Source organism: Colius striatus, chromosome 23 (assembly GCF_028858725.1).
Source record: "Colius striatus isolate bColStr4 chromosome 23, bColStr4.1.hap1, whole genome shotgun sequence".
In the NCBI taxonomy this organism is placed as follows: Eukaryota; Metazoa; Chordata; class Aves; order Coliiformes; family Coliidae; genus Colius; species Colius striatus.
Genome location: NC_084781.1, coordinates 467183 through 487442, shown reverse-complemented (window position 1 = coordinate 487442; position 20260 = coordinate 467183). Strand labels below are relative to the sequence as shown.

Here is a 20260-nt window from a genome sequence, read left to right as displayed (position 1 = left end):
ACCCAGCCAGCCGGTTACACTCTAACAGAGGACTCTCAGGTTGCTGAAGCAGGTTTTCCCCTCGGTGAATCCATGTTGACTCCTCCAACAACCATCTTTTACTTCCCATGTTCAGAACTGACATTCAGGATGAGCTGTTCCATCACCTTCCCAGGGATGGAGGTGAAGCTGACCGGCCTGGAGTTCCCTGGTCATCCTCCCTGCCTCTCTGTTACCGAGCTCTCTCCAGACAGACCCCGTCACCCCTCTGAAGGTCGAAGCACGTCTCCCCAGACAGTCCTGGCACGTCTGAAGGTGCCATAAGCTGGAGGCCCAGCAGAGCCCTGGCTCCAGAGGGGCCCAGGAGCAGGATGGGCTCCCTCAGGCCGTACCCTGGGTCCTGCTCTCACCACAAACGTTGGGGAAAGGGAGGAACCCTGAGCTTTCTCCAATCCCAGAGCCCAAGAGGAGGCGCTGCTCGACGGGTTCAAAGCTTGTACTTGATGATCCTAAAAGCCGAAAAGCTGAGCCCATTCTCTGATTCTATGAGGGGTGATGGAGAGAGGCAAAGGGTTGTGGGAGGGGTGAGGAGCGGCAGAACGAGCCCAAGCAGCCACAGCCTGGCTCCTAGCAGTGCAGTCCCGCCAGTGCTGCCACACGGGAGGTGCCAGGAAGGGAAGGAGCTGCCTGGGCTGCCGCTGCCCCCGGGGGCGCCTCGGGCTGTGCCCCACGTCTGCCAGGCGCCCGAGGGGGCTCCGCAGCGGCGCGGGGGCGCTGCCGGGATTCGAACCCGCGGCCCCAGGGTCGAACAGGAGGCGGCGGGCGCTTCCAACTGCGCGTGCGCGGGGGGCGCCGGGGCGGGGGGGAGCGGCAAATGGACCCTCCCCGTTCCGTTCCGCCTTCCCTTTCTCCCCCGCTCCCTTCTCCGGTACCCTGCCCCCTTCCCGGGGTCCCCCGGCCCGGTGCCGGTGCCGAGGGCACCGTCGCTTGGCAACCGCCCGCCCCCCTCCCCCCCCCCCCCCCCGCGTCCCGCCGCCCCCAAGATGGCGGCGTGGCTGCTGCTGGCGCTGGCGCCGCTGGCCGCAGGTACGGGCCGGGGGGTGGGAGCTGACGCCGCTTCGCCCGGCCCTGGGCACCCCACAAACCCGCTGCGGGGCCCTTCACAGCCCCTCGCCGCCCCCCTCCGCGGGCCCCGCTCAGCCCCCGCACACCGGCCCCCATCCGCCCTGCAGGCGGCTGCCCCGCACACCCGAATCGGGCCGTGGGGAGCGCCGAGGGCCCCTCGCTGCCGGAGGCACGTTGCTGGCGGCGCAGAGCGGAGTGAAGCTCACCCCACTGTTTTGGCGAGGGAAAAGTGGGTCAGAGCGTATCTGTCAGCGAGGCTGGGCTGGCACAGGGCTCCCACACCCCTACTGGCAGAATTAACCAGCAATCTCTGTGCGAGTAGCTCACAGAGGTTCTGCTGCCCCTCTGCTCTGCCCTGCTGAGCCCACAGCTGGGATGTTGTGTCCAGTTCTGGCCCCTCAGTCCCAGAAGGACAGGGAGCTGCTGGAGAGAGTTCAGCACAGGGACACAGAGATGCTGGAGTGGAGCATCTGCCTTGTGCTGAAAGGCTGAGGGAGCTGGGGCTCTGCAGCTTGGAGAAGAGGAGCCTGAGGGCTGAGCTCAGTCATGGTTCCAAATGCATCAAGGGTGGGTGTGAGGAGGCTGGAGCCAGGCTGTGCTCAGGGATGGCCAAGGACAGGACAAGGGGCAACAAGCTGGAACAGAAGAGGTTCCAAAGCAACACAAGGGGAAACTTGTTCCCTGCTGAGGTGAGGGAGCACTGGCAGGGGCTGCCCAGATGGGCTGTAGAGGCTCCTTGTCTGGAGACATTCCAACCCAGCTGGATGAGTCCCTGTGTGCCCTGCTCTAGGTGCTGCTGCTCTGGCAGGGGGCTGCACTGGATGAGCTTTGCAGGTCCCTCCCAACCCTTGTGATTCTACAGCACAAGGTCATGCAGCTTCGCTCAGGGCTGGGCTCTCCCTGGGGGCTTCAGACCCCACTGGAGGTTCCCAATCACACATATTAAATGAAGGGAGGTGCTGCCTGCAGAGGGAGGAGCGGGCCAGGCTGGGGTTGTGTGTGCCTTTGCCCCTGGGAGATGGTGTTGGTGCTGTCTGTGTGTGCCAGGAGCGACGCTGGGCTTCGCCTCCTACTACGGCGACCACATGGTTCTGCAGCGGGCGCCAGCGGGGGCTGCGGTGTGGGGCTATGGGGAGCCAGGGGCAGCCCTGACCCTCACCCTGGCCCAGGACAGCGGCCTCAGCATCATGAAGAAGACAACACGAGTGAAAGGTTGGTCCTGGCTCCTCGTTTGGGGTGGCTGAGGAGCACATCCACAGCCCCATCACCCTGGGTGATGGCCACTTGTGATGGTGACAGCACCAGATCCTGGGGCCGTGCCACGGGGGGAGTTCAGCCAACACTGGCCTCTTTCTGCTGCTTCCATCCCCACAGAGAATCCCATTGGGCATCTCAGAGCCCTGGAAGTTCCTCTGCAAGGTGTTCCTGCGGGAGGGGAAACCCCTCTGATGGCAGAGAGCTTCCAACATCCACCCCCCAGCCCGGTTCTGTGGTTGGGGGAGCTTTCCTTCCTTGTTGGCTGCTCATGCCAGGTCTTTGCAAGGGTCTCCAGAGGGGGTTGTGAAAGAACACATTGTCCTGTTCTTCCAGGACCTTCTGGAAGGTGGATGACTGTCCTGGACCCCATGGCTCAGGGGGGCCCCTACGTGCTGACGGCCACGCAGGGCCCAGAGAACGTGACGCTGCGGGACATCTACTTTGGGGACGTGTGGCTTTGCAGCGGGCAGAGCAACATGGCAATGACAGTGCTGCAGGTAAAGCCCCACCAGCACAGCCCCACCCTGCGCTTCAGGGAGCAGCAGGAAGCAGGGAGGGGAGGCAGCTCACATGCTGCCCCAAACGGCCTTCCCCAGGTGGCCAACGCCAGCCAGGAGCTCGCTGCGGCTGCTCGTTACCCCCACGTGCGCCTCTTCGCCGCTGCACCCGCACGCTCGGACCTGGAGCTGGAGGATCTGCAGCGAGTCCTCCTGCCCTGGTCTGTCCCCACAGCTGGTGAGAGAAATGCACCCAGAAACTGAGCCCAAACCAACAGCATCCTGGCTGGGATCAGCACTCGGGGGGCAGCAGGAGCAGGGCAGGGATTGTCCCCTGTGCTGGGCCCTGGGGAAGCTGCAGCTCCAGGGCTGTGTCAGTGCTGGGCCCCTCACTCACTGCCACAGGGACACTGAGGGGCTGCAGCGTGGCCAGAGCCGGGCACTGAGCTGGGGAAGGGGCTGGAGCACAAGGGGCTGGGGAGGGGCTGAGGGAATGGGGGTGTTGAGCCTGGAGAAGAGGAGGCTGAGGGCAGCCAGCAGCACTCTCTGCAGCTCCCTGACAGGAGGCTGCAGGGAGTTGGGGATCGGGCTCAGCTCCCCATCAATGAGTGACAGGACCAGAGGAAAGGGGCACAAGTTGCCCCAGGGGAGGCTGAGGCTGGAGCTGAGGCAGAACTGTTTCCCTGAGAGGGGTGTCAGCCCTGTGCCAGGCTGCCCAGGGAGCTGGGGCAGTGCCCAGCCCTGGAGGGATCCCAAAGCCGTGGGGCTGAGGTGCTGAGGCCATGGGTCAGTGCTGGGCTGGGCAGGGTGAGGGCAGGGCTGGGACTGCAGCAGCTTCAAGGGCTTTCCCAACCCAAATGATTCTAAACCAAAACAAGCCTGGAAATAACAGCCTTTTTACCTCCTCACTACCTTTCCCCCTTTGCTCTTTCTCAATCAGACAACCTGGGCCAGGGGAATTTCACCTACTTCTCAGCTGTGTGCTGGCTGCTGGGCCGGTACCTGGCCGAGGCCCTGCGCTCGCCCCTGGGGCTGGTGGAGGCAGCATGGGGGGGCACCCCCATCGAGGCCTGGTCCTCCCCACGAGCCCTGAGGGCCTGTGGGCTCCATGGAGAGAGCAGCAGGTGAGAGGGGAGCCACAGAGACCCTCCCCTGCCCCACACCACGCTGCTTGGGGGGCAGAGGCAGGGACCTGCTTTATCAGGGGGGTTGGCCTGGATGACCTCTAAAGGTCCCTTCCAACCCCCACCATGCTGTGATGAGAAGAGGGGCCTTCAACCATGCAAGGCCAGCTCCTGAGTCCCTCTCCTGGCTTTGCACCCCCTTTAAGCCCAGCTTTGCCGTCCCCACCACGGCGTGTCCACGGCCCTCAGGCGCCGTCCGTGCTCTGGAACGCCATGATCCACCCGCTGCTCAACATGACGCTGCGGGGAGTCGCTTGGTACCAGGGTGAGCCGCCCCCTTTGCCTTCCACACCAAGCTGGGGAAGCCCCCACAGCCTCACCCCCCCAGTTAAAGGCCAGGCCGTGTCTGGGCTGCAGGTGAGGCCAACGCCGTGCTGCACACGGAGCGCTACAGCTGCGCCTTCCCCGCTCTCATCGCCGACTGGCGCCGCGCCTTCCACGCCGCCTCGGCCGGCACCACCCAGCCCCTGCTGCCCTTCGGCTTCGTGCAGGTGAGGGAGGGAACAGACGAGGGGGGACAGGGCTGCTTTTGGGAGCAGGGGCTTCCCCAGCTGCCCCCTTTCCCCCACACAACTCTGCGCCCCGGCAGCTGTCCAGTTACCGCGGGCAGCCCCCGGCCGGCAGCTTCGCCCGGCTCCGCTGGCACCAGACGGCTGACGTGGGGGTCGTGCCCAACGCCAGGATGCCCCACACCTTCATGGCTGTGGCCATGGATCTGGGGGACCAGCGTTCTCCCTACGGCAGGTGAGTCCCAGGAGGGCGCAGGGGTGAAGCTGTGGCTGTGCTTCCTCCCCAGAGCCCGCCCCAGCGCCTCCCTCTTCCTCGGCAGCATCCACCCCCGGGACAAGCAGCACGTGGCCCAGCGGCTGCAGCTGGGCGCCAGGGCCGTGGCCTACGGGGAGAAAGAGCTGGTGTTCCAGGGGCCTTTTCCCACCCACGCTGTCCTGGAGGTGAGCAGAGCTCTGCTGAACGTCACCTACGACCAGGAGCTCGTCTGGCGCCGGCGGGACGTGCAGGGGTTTGAGGTGAGGAGTCCTGCGGCTGGGGAGGAACCCTGGGAGCACAGGCTGGGGGTGACCTGCTGGAGAGCAGCTCCAGGAGAGGGACCTGGCAGTGCTGGCTGAGAAGAAACTGCCCCTGAGCAGCAACGTGGGCTCGTGGGCAAGAAGCCAACGGCAGCCTGGGGGCATCCAGCAGAGTGTGGGCAGCAGGGCCAGGGAGCTTCTGCTCCCCTTTGCTCTGCTCTGCCACAGCTGCTGAGGCCTCAGCTGGAGTCCTGTGGCCAGTTGTGGGCTCCCCAGCTGCAGAGGGACAGGGAAGTGCTGCAGAGAGGCCAGTGCAGGGCTGCCAAGATGCTCAGGGCACTGGAGCATCTTCCTTGTGAGGAAAGGCTGCGGGACCTGGGGCTGGTCAGTCTGGAGGAGACTGAGGGGGGAGCTCATCAAAGTACCTAAAGGGTAGATGTCAGGAGGATGAGGGAGCCCTGGCCCAGGCTGCCCAGAGAGGGTGTGGAGGCTCCTTCTCAGGAGGTTTCCAACCCCACCTGGACACGTTCCTGTGCACCCTGAGCCAGGGGAACCTGCTGTAGCAGAGGGTTGTGCTGGGTGAGCTCTGCAGGGCCCTTCCAGCCCCCACCATGCTGGGATTCTGTGAAAAGCTTCCCCAGGTGTGGGAGAAGGGAAGACTCCCTGTTTGACAGAGGTTTCTCCCCTGCCCAGGTGTGCTGCTGCAGCGCCCCAGCGCCGTGCCGCTGGCTGCCCGTGCCCGTGCTGGCCGTGGCATCCCGCACCGTCACACTGGCTCTGCCAGGCCCTGGCACGCTGGTGCTGGCTCTGCGCTACGCCTGGGCCGACTGGCCCTGCGACTACCAGTCCTGTGCCCTCTACAACAGCCAGGGGCTACCAGCACCCCCCTTCCTGCTGGCCACCAAGCCCTCAGGGGCCGCTCCGGGCCGCTCCGACGGAGCTGGAGGGAGGGAGCTGCTCCTGCTGCCCGGCTCCGCGTTCCTGTGAGGGGTCGGGGGGGGGGGGGGATGTGCTGGGGGCTCAGAGCTGTTGCCGTTTCCATTCAGGGAGGCAGCTGCTTCATTGTCCTGCTGATGAACCAGCTTCCAGCCCTTGGCCTGGAGGCTGCGGGGGACAGGGGCCGGGCAACGGGGGGAAGGACGCGAAAAAACCCCCAAAAGCCGCTTTGAACTGAAATTTATGACAAATGGAGCCCACGGGCAGGGCCCCGGCTGCGGGGCCGGGAGGGGGCAGCGAGGAGCTGCCGCCCAGCACCGCGGAGCCCTCCCTCGCCGATGGCAGCAGCAGGGAGACGGGGCAGCTTGGGCCAGGGCTCGGCCCCTCTCTGCCCTGCTCGAACCCCTGAAGCCGGGAGGAGGCAGCACCGGCCGGGGCGGGGGACGCGCTTGGGCGCGGGGCTGGGGGGGTCTCGGAGCGCTGGGGCTCCCCCAGGCTGCAGCAGCACTCTGCCAGGGCCACAAAAACCTCCAAAACCAGCACCTGGGAAGTGCCAAAACCTCCCCCCGGAGCCGCCGAGGTGCCGCCGAGGAGCCCCCTCGCCCTCACTCCCCGTCCACACACACCCTCTTGGGGGGCTGCTCCGGCGCCGGGCCGCTGCTGCCGTGGTTCCTCTTGCTGTCGGGGGGCTGCTGCTCGGCCTGTGCCGCCCCCGGCTGCAGCCCCTGGGGCGCTGGGATGCGGCCCCTGCGCACGAAGTGCCGGATCCGAGCCTCCAGCCCCTCGCAGCGGGGCCGGGCCAGCAGAGGCTTGTAGCTGCGCGCCCGGACGCCTTCCACGAAGCCGCTGAGCTGGCTGCACACGGGGGGCTGCAGGTCCCCCCACGTGCTCCCCAGGCCTGGCAGGGAAGGAAAAGAGTGGCTTGAGGGACGTGTTTCGTTCCTTCCCCCAGCTCTCATTGTTTTATCAGCCCTTGGAGGTGTTGCCCTTGAGCTTGTGGGGGCAGGTTGGGGGAGTGAGGGGCTACAGGGCTTCCAACAGAGAGCTGCTGGAAGCTTCCAATGGAGCTCTGGCCCTAAGATGGAGCTGCTGCTGGGCAAAGCTGAGCCAAAGCTGAGCTGAGTGATGGAGGCAATGACCCTGTGATTAATGTGAAGGGGAAGGAGCTGCTGCACAGAGGCAAAAGTGCAGCAGAAAGGAGAGAGAATGTGAGAGAAACAACTCTGCAGACACCAAGGTCAGTGCAGAAGGAAGGGGAGGAGACTCCCCTGTGCCCTGTGCTGCAGCCCATGGGGAGGCAGCTGTGCCCCTGCAGCCCAGGGAGGCCACAGGAGAGCAGAGAGCCATGGGCAGCCCGTGGAGGAGCCCAGGCCGCAGCGGGTGGGTGCCTGATGGAGGCTGTGACTGCGTGGGAAGCTCAGCCTGGAGCCAGCTCCTGGGAGCCCGTGGGGAGAGAGGAGCCCAGGCCAGAGCAGCTTTGCTGTCAGGACTCGTGACCCTGTGAGGGCCCCAGGCTGGAGCAGTCTGTCCCTGAGGGACTGTTCTCCTGTGGGTGACCCACGCTGGGGCAGGGTGTGAGGAGCTGCCCCATGGCAGGCCCCAGGCTGGAGCGGTTGGTGAGGAGCTGCCCCATGGCAGGCCCCAGGCTGGAGCAGTTGGTGAGGAGCTGCCCCATGGCAGGCCCCAGGCTGGAGCAGTTGGTGAGGAGCTGCCCCATGGCAGGCCCCAGGCTGGGGCAGTTGGTGAGGAGCTGCCCCATGGCAGGCCCCAGGCTGGAGCAGTTGGTGAGGAGCTGCCCCATGGCAGGCCCCAGGCTGGAGCAGTTGGTGAGGAGCTGCAGCCCGTGGGAAGGAGCCACGCTGGAGCAGTTGGGGAGGGACTGTCTCCCGTGGGAGGGAGCCCACAGGGCAGCAGGGGGAAGTGTGAGGAGGCCTCTCCCTGAGCAGCAGCAGCAGCAAAGTCCATCTGACATGAACTGACCCCAACGCCCATCCCCTGTGCTGCTGGGGGGTAGGAAGGGGAGTCCTGGAGGAGGGAGGGGTGGGGTGAGGGGTTTGAAGATTCAGTTTCATTTCTCATCTCCCTGTTCTGATGGTTCATTAATAAATCAAACCCTTTTCTCCCCAAGCTGAGTCTGTGTTGCCCCTGACACTAATTGCTGACCCATCTCCCTGTCCTTATCTCCACACACACAAACCTCTCCTTATGTTTCTCTCTCCCCTGTCAGGTTTAGTGGGGGGAGTCACAGAAGGACTTGGTGGGCACCTGGCACCCAGCCAGGGTTAAATCACCACACTTACCTTTCCCTGGAGCCACGGGAGCAGCATCCAACCCTCCCAACATGTCACGGAGCACTTGAGTCTTGACGGCGTGCTCAGCCCAGAGCTGCTGCAGGTGTGTGACGTTGAACTCCTGCACTTCTCGGTCGTAAATCCACTGAAGGTTCTCAAACTCACAGTCGTACAGAACCAGGGGAAACTCCACTGCCATGCTGGGGAAAAGGACAGGAGGTGTTGGGTGTCAGGGTGAGAAGAAAAGGCTCATCCACCAGCCCAAATCAGCGCTGTCTTTATAGAACTCATTTGTCTGACTAAAACTGAATGGCTTTTAGGCAAATAACAAAGACTAAAAGCAATGTCCTAAGATCATAGAATCATTACAGTTGGCAAAGCTCTTGAAGCTGCTGCAGCCCCAGCCCAGCCCTCACCCTGCCCAGCCCAGCACTGACCCACAGCCCTCAGCACCTCAGCTCCACGGCTTTGGGATCCCTCCAGGGCTGGGCACTGCCCCAGCTCCCTGGGCAGCCTGGCACAGGGCTGACACCCCTCTCAGGGAAACAGTTCTGCCCCAGCTCCAACATCAACCTCTCCTGGGGCAACTTTAGCCCATTTCCTCCTGTCCTATCACTTAGGAGCAAAGCCCTCCAGCCACAGCCTCCTGTCAGGGAGCTGCAGAGAGTGCTGCTGGCTGCCCTCAGCCTCCTCTTCTCCAGGCTCAACACCCCTATTCCCTCAGCCCCTCCCCAGCCCCTTGTGCTCCAGCCCCTTCCCCAGCTCAGTGCCCGGCTCTGGCCACGCTGCAGCCCCTCAGTGTCCCTGTGGCAGTGAGTGAGGGGCCCAGCACTGACACAGCCCTGGAGCTGCAGCCTCCCCAGGGCCCAGCACAGGGGACAATCCCTGCCCTGCTCCTGCTGCCACCCCACTGCTGATCCCAGCCAAGGTGCCCTTGGCCTCCTTGCCCCCCTGGGCACGCTGCTGGCTCCTGTTCAGCCACTGGCACCAGCGCCCCCAGGCCCTTTCCCTGCAGTGGTTTCCAGCCCCTCTGCCCCAGCCTGTGGCTGTGCCTGGGCTTGGGGAGGCCCAAGGGCAGGACCCAGCCCTTGGCCTTGTCCAACCTCATCCCATTGCCCTCAGCCCATGGCTCCAGCCTGCCCAGGGCCCTCTGCAGCCCCTTCCTGCCCTCACACAGATCTCTGCACCGGCCCAGCCTGGTGCCATCACCAAACTGACTGAGGGTGCCCTTGATGCCCTCAGCCAGCTCAGTGACAGAGCTGTTGAGCAGCCCCAGCACTGAGCCCTGGGGAACACCTCTGCTTCCTCCTCTGCTTCCTCCTCTTCCTTCCTGCCAAACCAAGCAGAGCCTCAGGATCCCTCCCTGAGCAGCTCCTGCAGCCGTCGCTCTGAGAAGCCCCCGCGGAGGTTCCCCCCGAGCTCCCCGTTACCTGTACTGCGGCTTGCAGGGGTTCCTGTCCACATCCAGCAGCTGGTCGATGACCTCGGGGCTCTCCATGCCCTGGCCGATGAGGAGGAGCACGGCCATCATGCAGCGCACTTGGTGGTACAGGAAGGCCTGTCCCGTCACTTGGAACTGGCACAGGCGGAAGGGATCCCGCGGCGCCGCCTCTCCCCTGTCCGCCCACGTCACGCCGGCGCTGAGGACGGTCCTCTGGAAGTTGGTCACCCCGTTGGCCACGTCCATCTTGCACAGGTTGCGGAAGTCGTGGGTGCCCACGTACCTCTGGGCGGCGCCGTGCATCAGGGCCACGTCCAGGCCGGCGCAGGGGAAGAAGTAGCGGTAGGTTCTGCTGAGGCAGCTGAAGCGGGCGCTGAAGCGCGGCCCCACGGGCGCCCAGGCCAGCACGCGGATGTCCCGCGGCAGCACCCTGTTGAGGATATGGGTGTAGCGCAGCTGCTCGGCCTCCCCATCGCCTCCGCCCTCGCCTCTGCCCTCGCCGTCGTCCAGCTGCTTCCCCTCCGGCGGGCGGGAGCGAAGGTCGAGGGAAATCACCTGCGAGACGAGGGAAAGGGGTGAGATGGCAGAGGGGCAACTTAAAGGGTGGGTGTCAGGAGGATGAGGTGACACTTTTGTCTGTTGTCTCCAGTGACAGGACAAGGGGTGATGGGATGAAGCTGGAACACAAAGCGTTCCACCTAAACACAAGGAGCAAGTCCTTTGGTGCTGAGGTGAGGGAGCCCTGGCCCAGGCTGCCCAGGGAGGGTGTGGAGGCTCCTTCTCCTCCCAAACCCACCTGGACACGTTCCTGAGCCCCCTGATCGAGGGGAACCTGCTTGAGCAGGGGGTTGGGTTGGATGAGCTGTGGAGGCTCCCTCTAAACTCTTCCAACCATCCTGTGATTCAGCACAATGAGCTGGGTCTTCCTACACTGCTATGAAATGAAGTCCAGACCTACAGGTGCAGGGGTGGCCTCCAGCCCCCTCCCATGGGTTCATCACACAGTCACAGCATGGTGGGGGTTGGGAGGGACCTGCAGAGCTCATCCAGCCCAACCTCCTGCCAAAGCAGCTCCCACCTAGATCAGGTCACACAGGAACGTGTCCAGGGGGGTCTTGAAGAGCTCCAAGGAAGGAGCCTCCACACCCTCCCTGGGCAGCCTGGGCCAGGGCTCCCTCACCTCAGCACCAAAGGGGTTTTTTCTTGTGTTTAAGTGGAACCTTTTGTGTTCCAGCTTGTGCCCATTACCCCTGTCCTGTCACTGGAGATAACAGAAGAAAGTGTCACCTCATCCTCCTGACACCCACTCTTTAAGTATTTGTCACTATTACTGAGCTCCCCCCTCAGTCTCCTCCAGCCTGAACAGCCCCAGGTCCCGCAGCCTTTCCTCACAAGGAAGATGCTCCAGTGCCCTGAGCATCTTGGCAGCCCTGCACTGGCCTCTCTGCAGCACTTCCCTGTCCCTCTGCAGCTGGGTTTTGGACACACTGTACAAGGAAGGGCCATCTCCCCACTTTTGGGGAGCCCAAAAGGCATCTCATCCTCTCAAAATGGGCCCCTGGAAAAACTAAACAGCGGTAACATGGAAGAAGCAGCTCCCAGGAGTGAACACTCAGGGCCTGAAATCATCATTCCGCAGGCAGGAAGCCAGCGCTGGGCTCAGCGCTCACACCGAGAGGCTGCTACAGACAGCCCGGTGAGCTGGTGACAGCGGGGCAGGATCCGCGTGCCACGGCCGCGCCCGGGGAAGCCTCGGCACGGAGCGAGCCCCACCTGGCCAAAGGCACTGACTCCTTTGTCCGTCCGCCCGCAGCGGTGGTAGTTGGAGCTCTGCCTGTCCTCCACCAGCCGCGTCTTCTTCAAGGCTTCAAAGAGTTTCTCCTCGATGGTGTTGCTGGTGTTCTCCTGGCTGGCAAACCCCTGGTAGCCCCAGCCCAGGTAGGCGACCTTCAGTGCCACGTGCCTGCGGCCGTGAGCCCCGAAGTCGAAGGGCCGTTGTTGGCGCCTCTTGCCCTTGCCTGGGGCCGTGGGAGCCTCTTGCCCCCCGCCGCCTCCCTCGGCCTCTCGGAGCTTCTCCCGCAGCCGCTTCACCTCCTCCTCCAGCTCCTGCACCTTCCACAGGAGTCCCTCTGCCTCAGCAGCCGGCGTCTCCTCGGCCATGGCCCCGCTGTCGGAGCCGGCAGCTCCTTGGGATCTGCACAGAGAGAAGGATCAGAGTAAACCAGAGTCACAGCACAGTGGGGGTTGGGAGGGATCTGCAGAGCTCATCCAGTGCAACCCCCCTGCCAAAGCAGCTCCCACCTAGGTCAGGTCACACAGGAACGTGTCCAGGCGGGGTTGGAAACCTCCATGGAAGGAGCCTCCACACCCTCCCTGGGCAGCCTGGGCCAGGCTCCCTCCCCTCAGTACCAAAGGGCTTTCTCCTTGTGTTTAGGTGGAACGTTTTGTGTTTCAGCTTGTGCCCATCAGCCCTTGTCCTGGCACTGGAGACAACAGACAAAAGTGTCACCTCACACCTCATCCTCCTGACACCCACCCTTTAAGTACTTGTCACTGTTACTGAGCTCCCCCTTCAGTCTCCTCTTCTCCAGCCTGAACAGCCGCAGGTCCCGCAGCCTTTCCTCAGCAGGAAGGACAAACAACCCTCAACCAACACGGAACTTGTTCATTTTCCCCCCCGGCAGCGCAGGGGAAGGGCCCAGGGGGCCGCGCTCGTACAGCTGCATCTCAACGCTCTCCCCACGCTCCCCGCACTTGGATCCCTTTTGTGTTCTCACAGCGACCGCCCGCTGACGGCCGCCAGCCGCCCCCCTGGGCTCGTTCCCCCCTTGCCGCACGCACCCGCTGTGGCAGGACGCGCAGAGCCGGGGCCCGGGGCCGCTGCGGGGGCCGAGGAGCAGCCGGCGCTGAGTCGCCCGTGAGGCAGCGAGGAGCGGCCGCATGCCGGCACCGCCGCGTCCCTCCCGCCGGGGCTGCCGGGGCTGGGGCTGCCGCTGCCGGCCCGGGCCTGGCCCTACCTGCCGCTGCCGCTGCCCGCGTGGGCCGCTGCCCCGGAAGGGCCCTCGCCAGGCCCCGCCCCGCCCACCTCATGAATATTAACGAGAGGGGCGGGGCTCTGCGGGACGGCCCCGCCCCCCGGCCGCTCACACGGGCTCGGTCCCGCGGCCCCGGGCTCGCCCCCCGCAGCCTCCAGCTCGCCCCCCGCAGCCTCCGGGCTCTCACCGAGCAGCCTTTGCCGTGCAGGGCCCCGCACAATGCTGGCCCAGAGCCGGGCGGGGACAGGGCAAACAGCGGCTTTGGCCCCGGCTGTGCTGAGTTAATGGCGCTGAGAAGCAGCCGCGGGTCACCCTGCCATCCCAGCCCTCGCCCCGACCCTCACGGCAACAGCCCGACCCTCCACGCCAGAAGGAAGAGCCCTGGGGTTTATACCCTGACTGGGGACGATGAAGCCCCAGGTACTGCCGTGCATGCAGATGAAGGACAAGGGAGGCACTGTTTGGAAAACTCCTGACCAGAGGTTGGTGTCACAACACACAGAGGTGTCCTGTAAAGTTTGTTCCAGTGCGAATCCACTGGGACATTCCCCGTGAGGTCTCTCACCTTACTGCAGAGCACAGCCTCCTCGTATCCCAACTTCCCAGGCGCCTGAGACCCTCCTCCTGTCCCCATTGGCTTCAGCTCAGTGCTGCGAGAGAGGCTCCTCTGGAACAGCTCCCTCACATCAAAGAAAGCAGCAAGCACTCACCAGTCACCTTCAGCTGCTGTCAGCGCTGGGAACTGCCAGCACTGAGGCTGCCAGTCACATCTCCTTTTTGAATGAAGTGCCCTGAAGGCCTTGGGAGAACACCAATGTCATGGGACTGTTCCAATATCACTGTGTTTCAGCTGCAAGGATCTGAAAGGAAGTTTGTGAGCTGTCCCTGGCTGATTCCCAAGCTCTGTCCCTCCACCGGAGGGGTGTCACAGTTGGACTGATGGTGAAAACCCTCCCAGACAGGGACAGGCAAACAGTGCTGTGAGCAGAACAAGCTCTACCCCAGCTCAGTTACCCACTGACCCTCAACACATGGCCCTCAGGCCAAAGCAACAGCTTGAAACCTCCCCATCCTCATCACCAGCTCAGCTGCACATCACCAGGAGACAGGAGCTGGGGCAGCTGTTCTGATCCCACCCCAACAGCCCTCCTGGCCAGAAACCTTCCAGAGTTAATACAGATTTGCCCTTCATGGTGACTGAGGGACCTGGCAGTGCTGGTGGTCAGCAAATAAACAGGAGCCAGCAACGTGGCCTCGTGGGCAAGAAGCCAACGGCAGCCTGGGGGCATCCAGCAGAGTGTGGGCAGCAGGGCCAGGGAGCTTCTGCTCCCCTTTGCTCTGCTCTGCCACAGCTGCTGAGGCCTCAGCTGGAGTCCTGTGGCCAGTTGTGGGCTCCCCAGCTGCAGAGGGACAGGGAAGTGCTGCAGAGAGGCCAGTGCAGGGCTGCCAAGATGCTCAGGGCACTGGAGCATCTTCCTTGTGAGGAAAGGCTGCGGGACCTGGGGCTGGTCAGGCTGGAGAGGAGTAAGGGGGTACCTCATGAATACTTAAAGTTATTTAAAAGGTGGATGTTCAAAGGATGGGGGGGGTCACTTTTCTCTGTTGCATCCAGTGACAGGACAAGGGGTAACAGACAAAAGCTGGAACACATGAAGTTCCACTTCAGGAAAATCTTCTTTACTCTAAGGGTGAGGGAGCCCTGGCCCAGGCTGCCCAGGGAGGGTGTGGAGGCTCCTTCTCAGGAGGTTTCCAACCCCACCTGGACATGTTCCTGTGACCTCTTTAGCGAGGGGAACCAGCTGTAGCAGGGGGTTGGGCTGAATGAGCTCTGCAGGGCCCTTCCCACCCCCAGCAGCTCCAGAGGTTGCATTTCCCTCTTGGCCACACTTAGTCAGCACCGGGTCAGAACAGGAGCGCGGGTGGGGGGATGGGATAACGAGATGACCGCGGGCAGACAGACCAGTCCTGCAGAAGGGAGGTGAGCCGGGGGGTGACGGGCCGGGGGACACCAGCGGCAGGACGGTCAGTGTGCAGAAACGCGGCTTCGCCCCGCAGCACCCGCCGCTCCTGCAGCGGGACGGGCTCAGCGGCCGCCTCCCGCTTCCTCTTCAGCCGCGGCCACAGCACCGCGCATGTGCTCGGCGCCCTGAGCCCACAGCCCCCTCCCCTCACTGCTCCCGGGGTGGGAGGAGGCTCACACAGGGCTCAATCCCCGCCCCCTGCCATTTGCGGGCATTTACCCACCCCCGGGGTCCCGCTCGCATCACAGAAATACACAAAGCCCGGGAGATTTAAACAAACCCTGCAGCAAAGAAACCACCCACACGAGGTTTGTGGAACTATGATAATGCAGTTTCGAAAGAGCTGTGCAAAGACACCACCTGCCCCTCAGTTGGCACGAAGGGGCAAGCGCTGCGTCAGCTCAAGGGGAGGGGTGGGGGAGGCTCAGAGCCGCCCCCTTCAACTCCAACCCAGGACCAGCCCTCACCATAAGAGGCTCTGAAGACCCCTCCCCCAGATCCACCCGACGTAGCTTAGTGTTTGCATGACGAGCAGCAGCGACTTGCTGAAGGATGTCCCTGTCCCCGTGGAAGGTGTTTGGACCATGACAACATCACCAGGATGTGGCAGGAACTCCCTGTGTGTGTGGGCTCCCAAGGTCTGGGCTGAGCTTGGCCCCTGAGGTCCATCAGGAGGTTGCCACATCCAGATCCAGCAGCAGCAGCTTCAAAACACCCACGGGGACACTTCTGCCTGCTCCCAGCACTACTCCATCCTGCTCACAGAGCTCCGGCACAGCTCCTGGAGGTCTGTGGAAAGCAACCAATGGAACTGAAACCCAAAGGACTCAGTCCACAGAATCTGAAGGGTTGGGAGGGACCTGCAAAGCTCATCCAGTGCAGCCCCCTGCCAGAGCAGCACCACCTAGAGCAGGGCACACAGGAACTCATCCAGCTGGGTTGGAATGTCTCCAGACAAGGAGCCTCCACAGCCCATCTGGGCAGCCCCTGCCAGTGCTCCCTCACCTCAGCAGGGAACAAGTTTCCCCTTGTGTTGCTTTGGAACCTCTTCTGTTCCAGCTTGTTGCCCCTTGTCCTGTCCTTGGCCATCCCTGAGCACAGCCTGGCTCCAGCCTCCTCACACCCACCCTTGATGGACTTGTAACCATGACTGAGCTCAGCCCTCAGGCTCCTCTTCTCCAAGCTGCAGAGCCCCAGCTCCCTCAGCCTTTCAGCACAAGGCAGAGGCTCCACTCCAGCATCTCTGTGTCCCTGTGCTGAACTCTCTCCAGCAGCTCCCTGTCCTTCTGGAACCCTCACAGAACCCTTCCCCCTGCTCTCCCAGGCAGCAGCATCCCACGGGTGCACTCACAGCGCAGCACGGTGTCCCTGATCTGCCTGAAGCTGCTCTCCTTCAGCGCCATGGAGATGTAGTAAAGGTTCCGCAGCTCCTTGGGATAATCCTTGCGCTCCACGTCCTTCAGCACCGGGATGGTGCGGCCGTTGGCCATGGGAGCTTCAGCCAGCGCCTGGTGCATCTGGTACTTGCACCAGGGATCCTGGAGGAAGGCCGGGGTGATGAGCATGACCCAGCAGTGGCTGTTGCGCACGGCCTCGCACAGCTCCGTCACCACCGCGCCGCCCGGCGCCGCGTCGCGCAGCTGCAGGAAGCAGCGGAAGCTTTCGGGTTGTCCCTCCAGGTAAGACACCAGCTCCTCCACCAGCTCCAGGTCCCCCTCGCTGTGGCAGATGCACACGTCGTAGCTCTTGGCCCAGCGGGCGCTGCCTGAGGCGCTGACGTCCGAGGCGGACGAGGGGCGGGACGAGCGAGTCAGGCTCATGGCAGAAGAGCTGCAGCTCTGGGCCGAGGAGGATGAGGAGGAAGGGGAGGAGGAAGCTGAGCGACTGGCATTGAGGCTGCTCTCCACAGAGCTGGGCTTGGGTCTGTGCAGGAGCCGCCTAAACCAGCCTGTGGAGTCAGAAAGACCAGGGTGAGGTTTTGGGGAGGGGGGTAGGGGAAAGGGAGCTGGGAGTGCTGTGGGCAGCAGGATGAGTTGAGCCAGCAACGGGCCCTCATGGGCAAGAAGCCAATGGCAGCCTGGGCTGGGTTGGAAGGGCTGTGGGCAGTAGGTCACAGAGGTTCTGCTGCCCCTCTGCTCTGCCCTGCTGAGCCCACAGCTGCGATATTGTGTCCAGTTCTGGCCCTTCAGCTCCAGAAGGACAGGGAGCTGCTGGAGAGAGTTCAGCACAGGGACACAGAGATGCTGGAGTGGAGCATCTGCCTTGTGCTGAAAGGCTGAGGGAGCTGGGGCTCTGCAGCTTGGAGAAGAGGAGCCTGAGGGCTGAGCTCAGTCATGGTTCCAAATGCATCAAGGGTGGGTGTGAGGAGGCTGGAGCCAGGCTGTGCTCAGGGATGGCCAATGACAGGACAAGGGGCAACAAGCTGCAACAGCAGAGGTTCCAAAGAGACACAAGGGGAAACTTGTTCCCTGTTGAGGTGAGGGAGCACTGGCAGGGGCTGCCCAGATGGGCTGTGGAGGCGCCTTCTCTGGAGACATTCCAACCCAGCTGGATGAGTCCCTGTGTGCCCTGCTCTAGGTGCTGCTGCTCTGGCAGGGGGCTGCACTGGATGAGTTTTTCAGGTCTCTTCCAACCCTTGAGATTCTGTGACTCGGGAACCCTGGGCAGCATCATCAGATCCTTCCAGATTGAAAGAGCCAGACAGGAGAACACCTTGACCTCTAAAAGCCACCTCCAGCCCCTAAACACCTCAGCTATTGCACCCCAGCCAGGGGCCTGCGGGCACCCTCGTGTTTTGGGGGAGGAAGGGGATAGAGCCAGGGGATTTCTCCCAAACTCACCAGCCATAGTGGGCAGGAAGCTGCTCAGCTGCTGATTGCTGTTGTGAGTCCTCTCCTGCCAGAGGAAAATAAACCCAAAGCATAAGAAAAGAGGAGAGCAGGAACAGCCATGCAGCAGGTCTCAGCCCCAGGAGTTGAGGGGGGCTTGTTGCAGGGACACACAGCTCTGGTGTGCTCACCTGCAGCCCCTAAATCAACCCTGGCAGAGTTTTCCCATACCTGCCTCTCCAATATTTGCCAGGAAGGACTGTTTTGACCTCAAGCAGGGCTGGAAGCAGCAGCTGGAGCAGCTCTCCTGCCTTCCTGCCCTTTTAGCCCCCATTCCCAGCTCTCTCTGCTAGAGATACACACCTGTAGTGAGTGAGGCCGAGCACTGACAGGCAGGAGACACCTTCATTCCTGGCAGCAGAGAAAGGATCCTGGAGAGAGGAAAAGCAGGAATCATCAGAGATCTACTGGCAAACCAAACATGGCCCCTGCATCCCTGCCCACCCCTTGGCATGGTTTGAGGTGCCTGGATCCTCCACACAGGGGTAACAAGCTCCAGGAGCAAATATGGATGTTGTTTCCTACTGCTTACCTCACATCCCTTCCGAAATAAAGCCCCCAGAAGTCACCCTGAAGCTTTTTCCCCCAGCCAGAGAAGGGTGTGGGACTGTAGTGAATGCCAGCAAAAACCCCAGCACACCCACAGAAACCACAGTGCCCCACTGAACCACCACTTCCCAACAGCCAAACACTCCTTGAATGAGCAGCACTACCAGGGGAAAAAAACGGGGGATGCTTACCTGGGATGTAGGAGTCAGGCACCAGAATGCACCAGGTCCTGGGCTGGGCAAGGAGGAATATCTTCTGGGATTGCCTAGATGGGAAAGGAGAAGAAGAATGCAGCATGTGGACTCTGGAGCTTAAAGGGATCCAGAGCTGAGCCGCCCTTACAGCTTCCCCATCCAGGAGCAGATCCCAACAGAGCAGCCCCAGGGCAGAGGGAAGGACAGGGACACCCACACCAGCTTCCCCAGGGAAGTGCAGGGGCTCCCCCAGCCCCCCAAGCCCCTCGGTGCTGGCAGAGCATGAGGAAGCATGGGCAGAGGAAGTGGGGCCACGATCCTGTGGCGGTGGGAAGTCAGCCCTAGCTGAGGCCTCCTGGCTCTATCCACCCAGCCCTTGCTGCCACACACCAGCAAGCCTGGACTCATTTCCCTCCCTGCTCTTACAGCCAGGCACAGCTAGGCCCCATCTCTCCCACATTTGATGAGTCAGATTTACCAAAGAAGGTACTTTTGACCCACAAAACTCTCCTCCTATCTCTCCTCTCCTAGGTCACATCTCCCTGGGACTCCCCAGCTCCAGCCACTGCTTTCAGAAAGGTCTCCAGCAGGCACCAGTACTCTGTGGTTGTGCCTCTATGTCCTGCAGGACTTGGACAGGAACCTGCAGGAAATGGACTCCAGGTAAGTCCCAGGGGAATCTGAGGGGGGAAGGCGGATCTTGAGGGGCTTTGTGCCCACCTGGCTCCCTGGCAGGCTGTTTGTGGGGCAAGGGCAAAGCATGAAGCTGTGTCAACACTTCCTTCACCCTGGAGCAGAGTAAATCCCTTCACCACCACACCCCAGCTATGTGGATCCACCACCTTCCCTGGCACACCTCCTCACCACCAAGGAAGAAGCCCAGGTGGCACTAAGCCCCACAGGGACCCTCATCTGTGGGTCAGGGAACCCTTTGTCCCTTTTTGAGGCATTTCACTCCAACACCACACATTAACCCCTTCCCCTCTCCTGCCCAGAGCCCCACTGCACAACCTGCTGCCACCACCCCAGAGCATGTGCCCCAAAGGAAGGTGAGACACCAGAACCCCCTGAACTGCCAGACCATGCCCCAGAAGGTGAATGCTGCCCCACAAACCCGAGGCAGCCCCCCACTGGATCAGCCTCTGCTATAGATCAGAACGAAAGGGAGCAAACCCGGAGAGCACAGCTGGATTCCCGACGTGCCCTGACCCACCACGCTGGAAGCCTCTGGCAGCACAGGAGAGTTGATTTCCAGCTACGGTGCGACGGGGCTGGTCATCCCACGGCAGCAGCCCGCGGCTCACTCCATTCCCCGCGAGGAGCATCTACCGGGAAGCGGGCTGAGGAGAAAGCCGGGGCGAAGGCCGAAGGCCAGCCCTCCCAAAGGCGTTCAGGGCAGAAGGCTCCTCTTTGCCTTTAGGTTACACCCGCCAGCAACGCGCTCCACTGACGGTGCCAACACAAAGCCACAAGGTGCAGCTACCACGGAAGCAACAGCTTGTCCTCGGGGGAAACAAAAAGAGCCCCGAATACGCCCGGACTGCTCCTCAGGGAGCTCGGGAGCGCTCCGGCGGAGGGCCCGCGCCGCTCCCCCTGCCCCACGCGGGCCGCAGGCGCTGTCACACGGGCACGGACCCACGCAGACAGGCAGCTACGGGAGGGATGAAGCCCCGCGTGCGGCCACCGCGCACAACCACAGCCGTGGGCTCCGGGCACAGAGGCGGCCGAGCCCGCGGCCCCTCACGGACCGAGCGGCCGGGCCCGCGGCGCTGCCCCGCGCTTCCGCCTTCCCGCCCTCTTCCGCCCGAGCCAATCGAAGGGCGGAGCGATGGGGGAAC

General features: G+C 63.0%; 3 protein-coding genes across 6 annotated transcripts; 1 reads left to right on the top strand and 2 right to left on the bottom strand.

The window, feature by feature from the left end:
- Window positions 1-990: 990 nt before the first annotated feature.
- On the top strand, window positions 991-6102 carry SIAE (sialic acid acetylesterase). Its single transcript, XM_062014071.1, has 10 exons — window positions 991-1065; window positions 2152-2316; window positions 2695-2858; window positions 2958-3096; window positions 3799-3982; window positions 4189-4307; window positions 4400-4533; window positions 4632-4786; window positions 4872-5067; window positions 5761-6102. Exons 1-10 carry the CDS (start codon window positions 1023-1025, stop codon window positions 6052-6054), a joined length of 1593 nt encoding a protein of 530 aa, XP_061870055.1. The 5' UTR covers window positions 991-1022; the 3' UTR covers window positions 6055-6102.
- A 124-nt stretch (window positions 6103-6226) lies between these two features.
- On the bottom strand, window positions 6227-16193 carry PUS3 (pseudouridine synthase 3). Of its 4 annotated transcripts, none has more exons than XM_062014075.1 (5): window positions 16143-16193; window positions 11509-11929; window positions 9725-10290; window positions 8304-8494; window positions 6227-6901 (listed from the first exon to the last, which is right to left on the bottom strand). In XM_062014075.1, exons 2-5 carry the CDS (start codon window positions 11893-11895, stop codon window positions 6609-6611), a joined length of 1437 nt encoding a protein of 478 aa, XP_061870059.1. In that variant the 5' UTR covers window positions 11896-11929; window positions 16143-16193; the 3' UTR covers window positions 6227-6608. The 4 variants fall into 4 exon arrangements, with proteins under 4 accessions (XP_061870059.1, XP_061870057.1, XP_061870056.1 ...); XM_062014073.1 differs by lacking the exon at window positions 16143-16193 and adding an exon at window positions 12753-12792; XM_062014072.1 differs by lacking the exon at window positions 16143-16193 and adding an exon at window positions 12577-12745.
- Window positions 14743-20187, bottom strand: TIRAP (TIR domain containing adaptor protein). The gene is made up of 6 exons (XM_062014076.1): window positions 19636-20187; window positions 18420-18493; window positions 17983-18050; window positions 17632-17686; window positions 16143-16739; window positions 14743-15580 (listed from the first exon to the last, which is right to left on the bottom strand). The coding sequence occupies exons 4-6, from the start codon at window positions 17636-17638 to the stop codon at window positions 15537-15539; spliced, it is 648 nt and encodes a 215-aa protein (XP_061870060.1). The 5' UTR covers window positions 17639-17686; window positions 17983-18050; window positions 18420-18493; window positions 19636-20187; the 3' UTR covers window positions 14743-15536.
- Window positions 20188-20260: the final 73 nt, after the last annotated feature.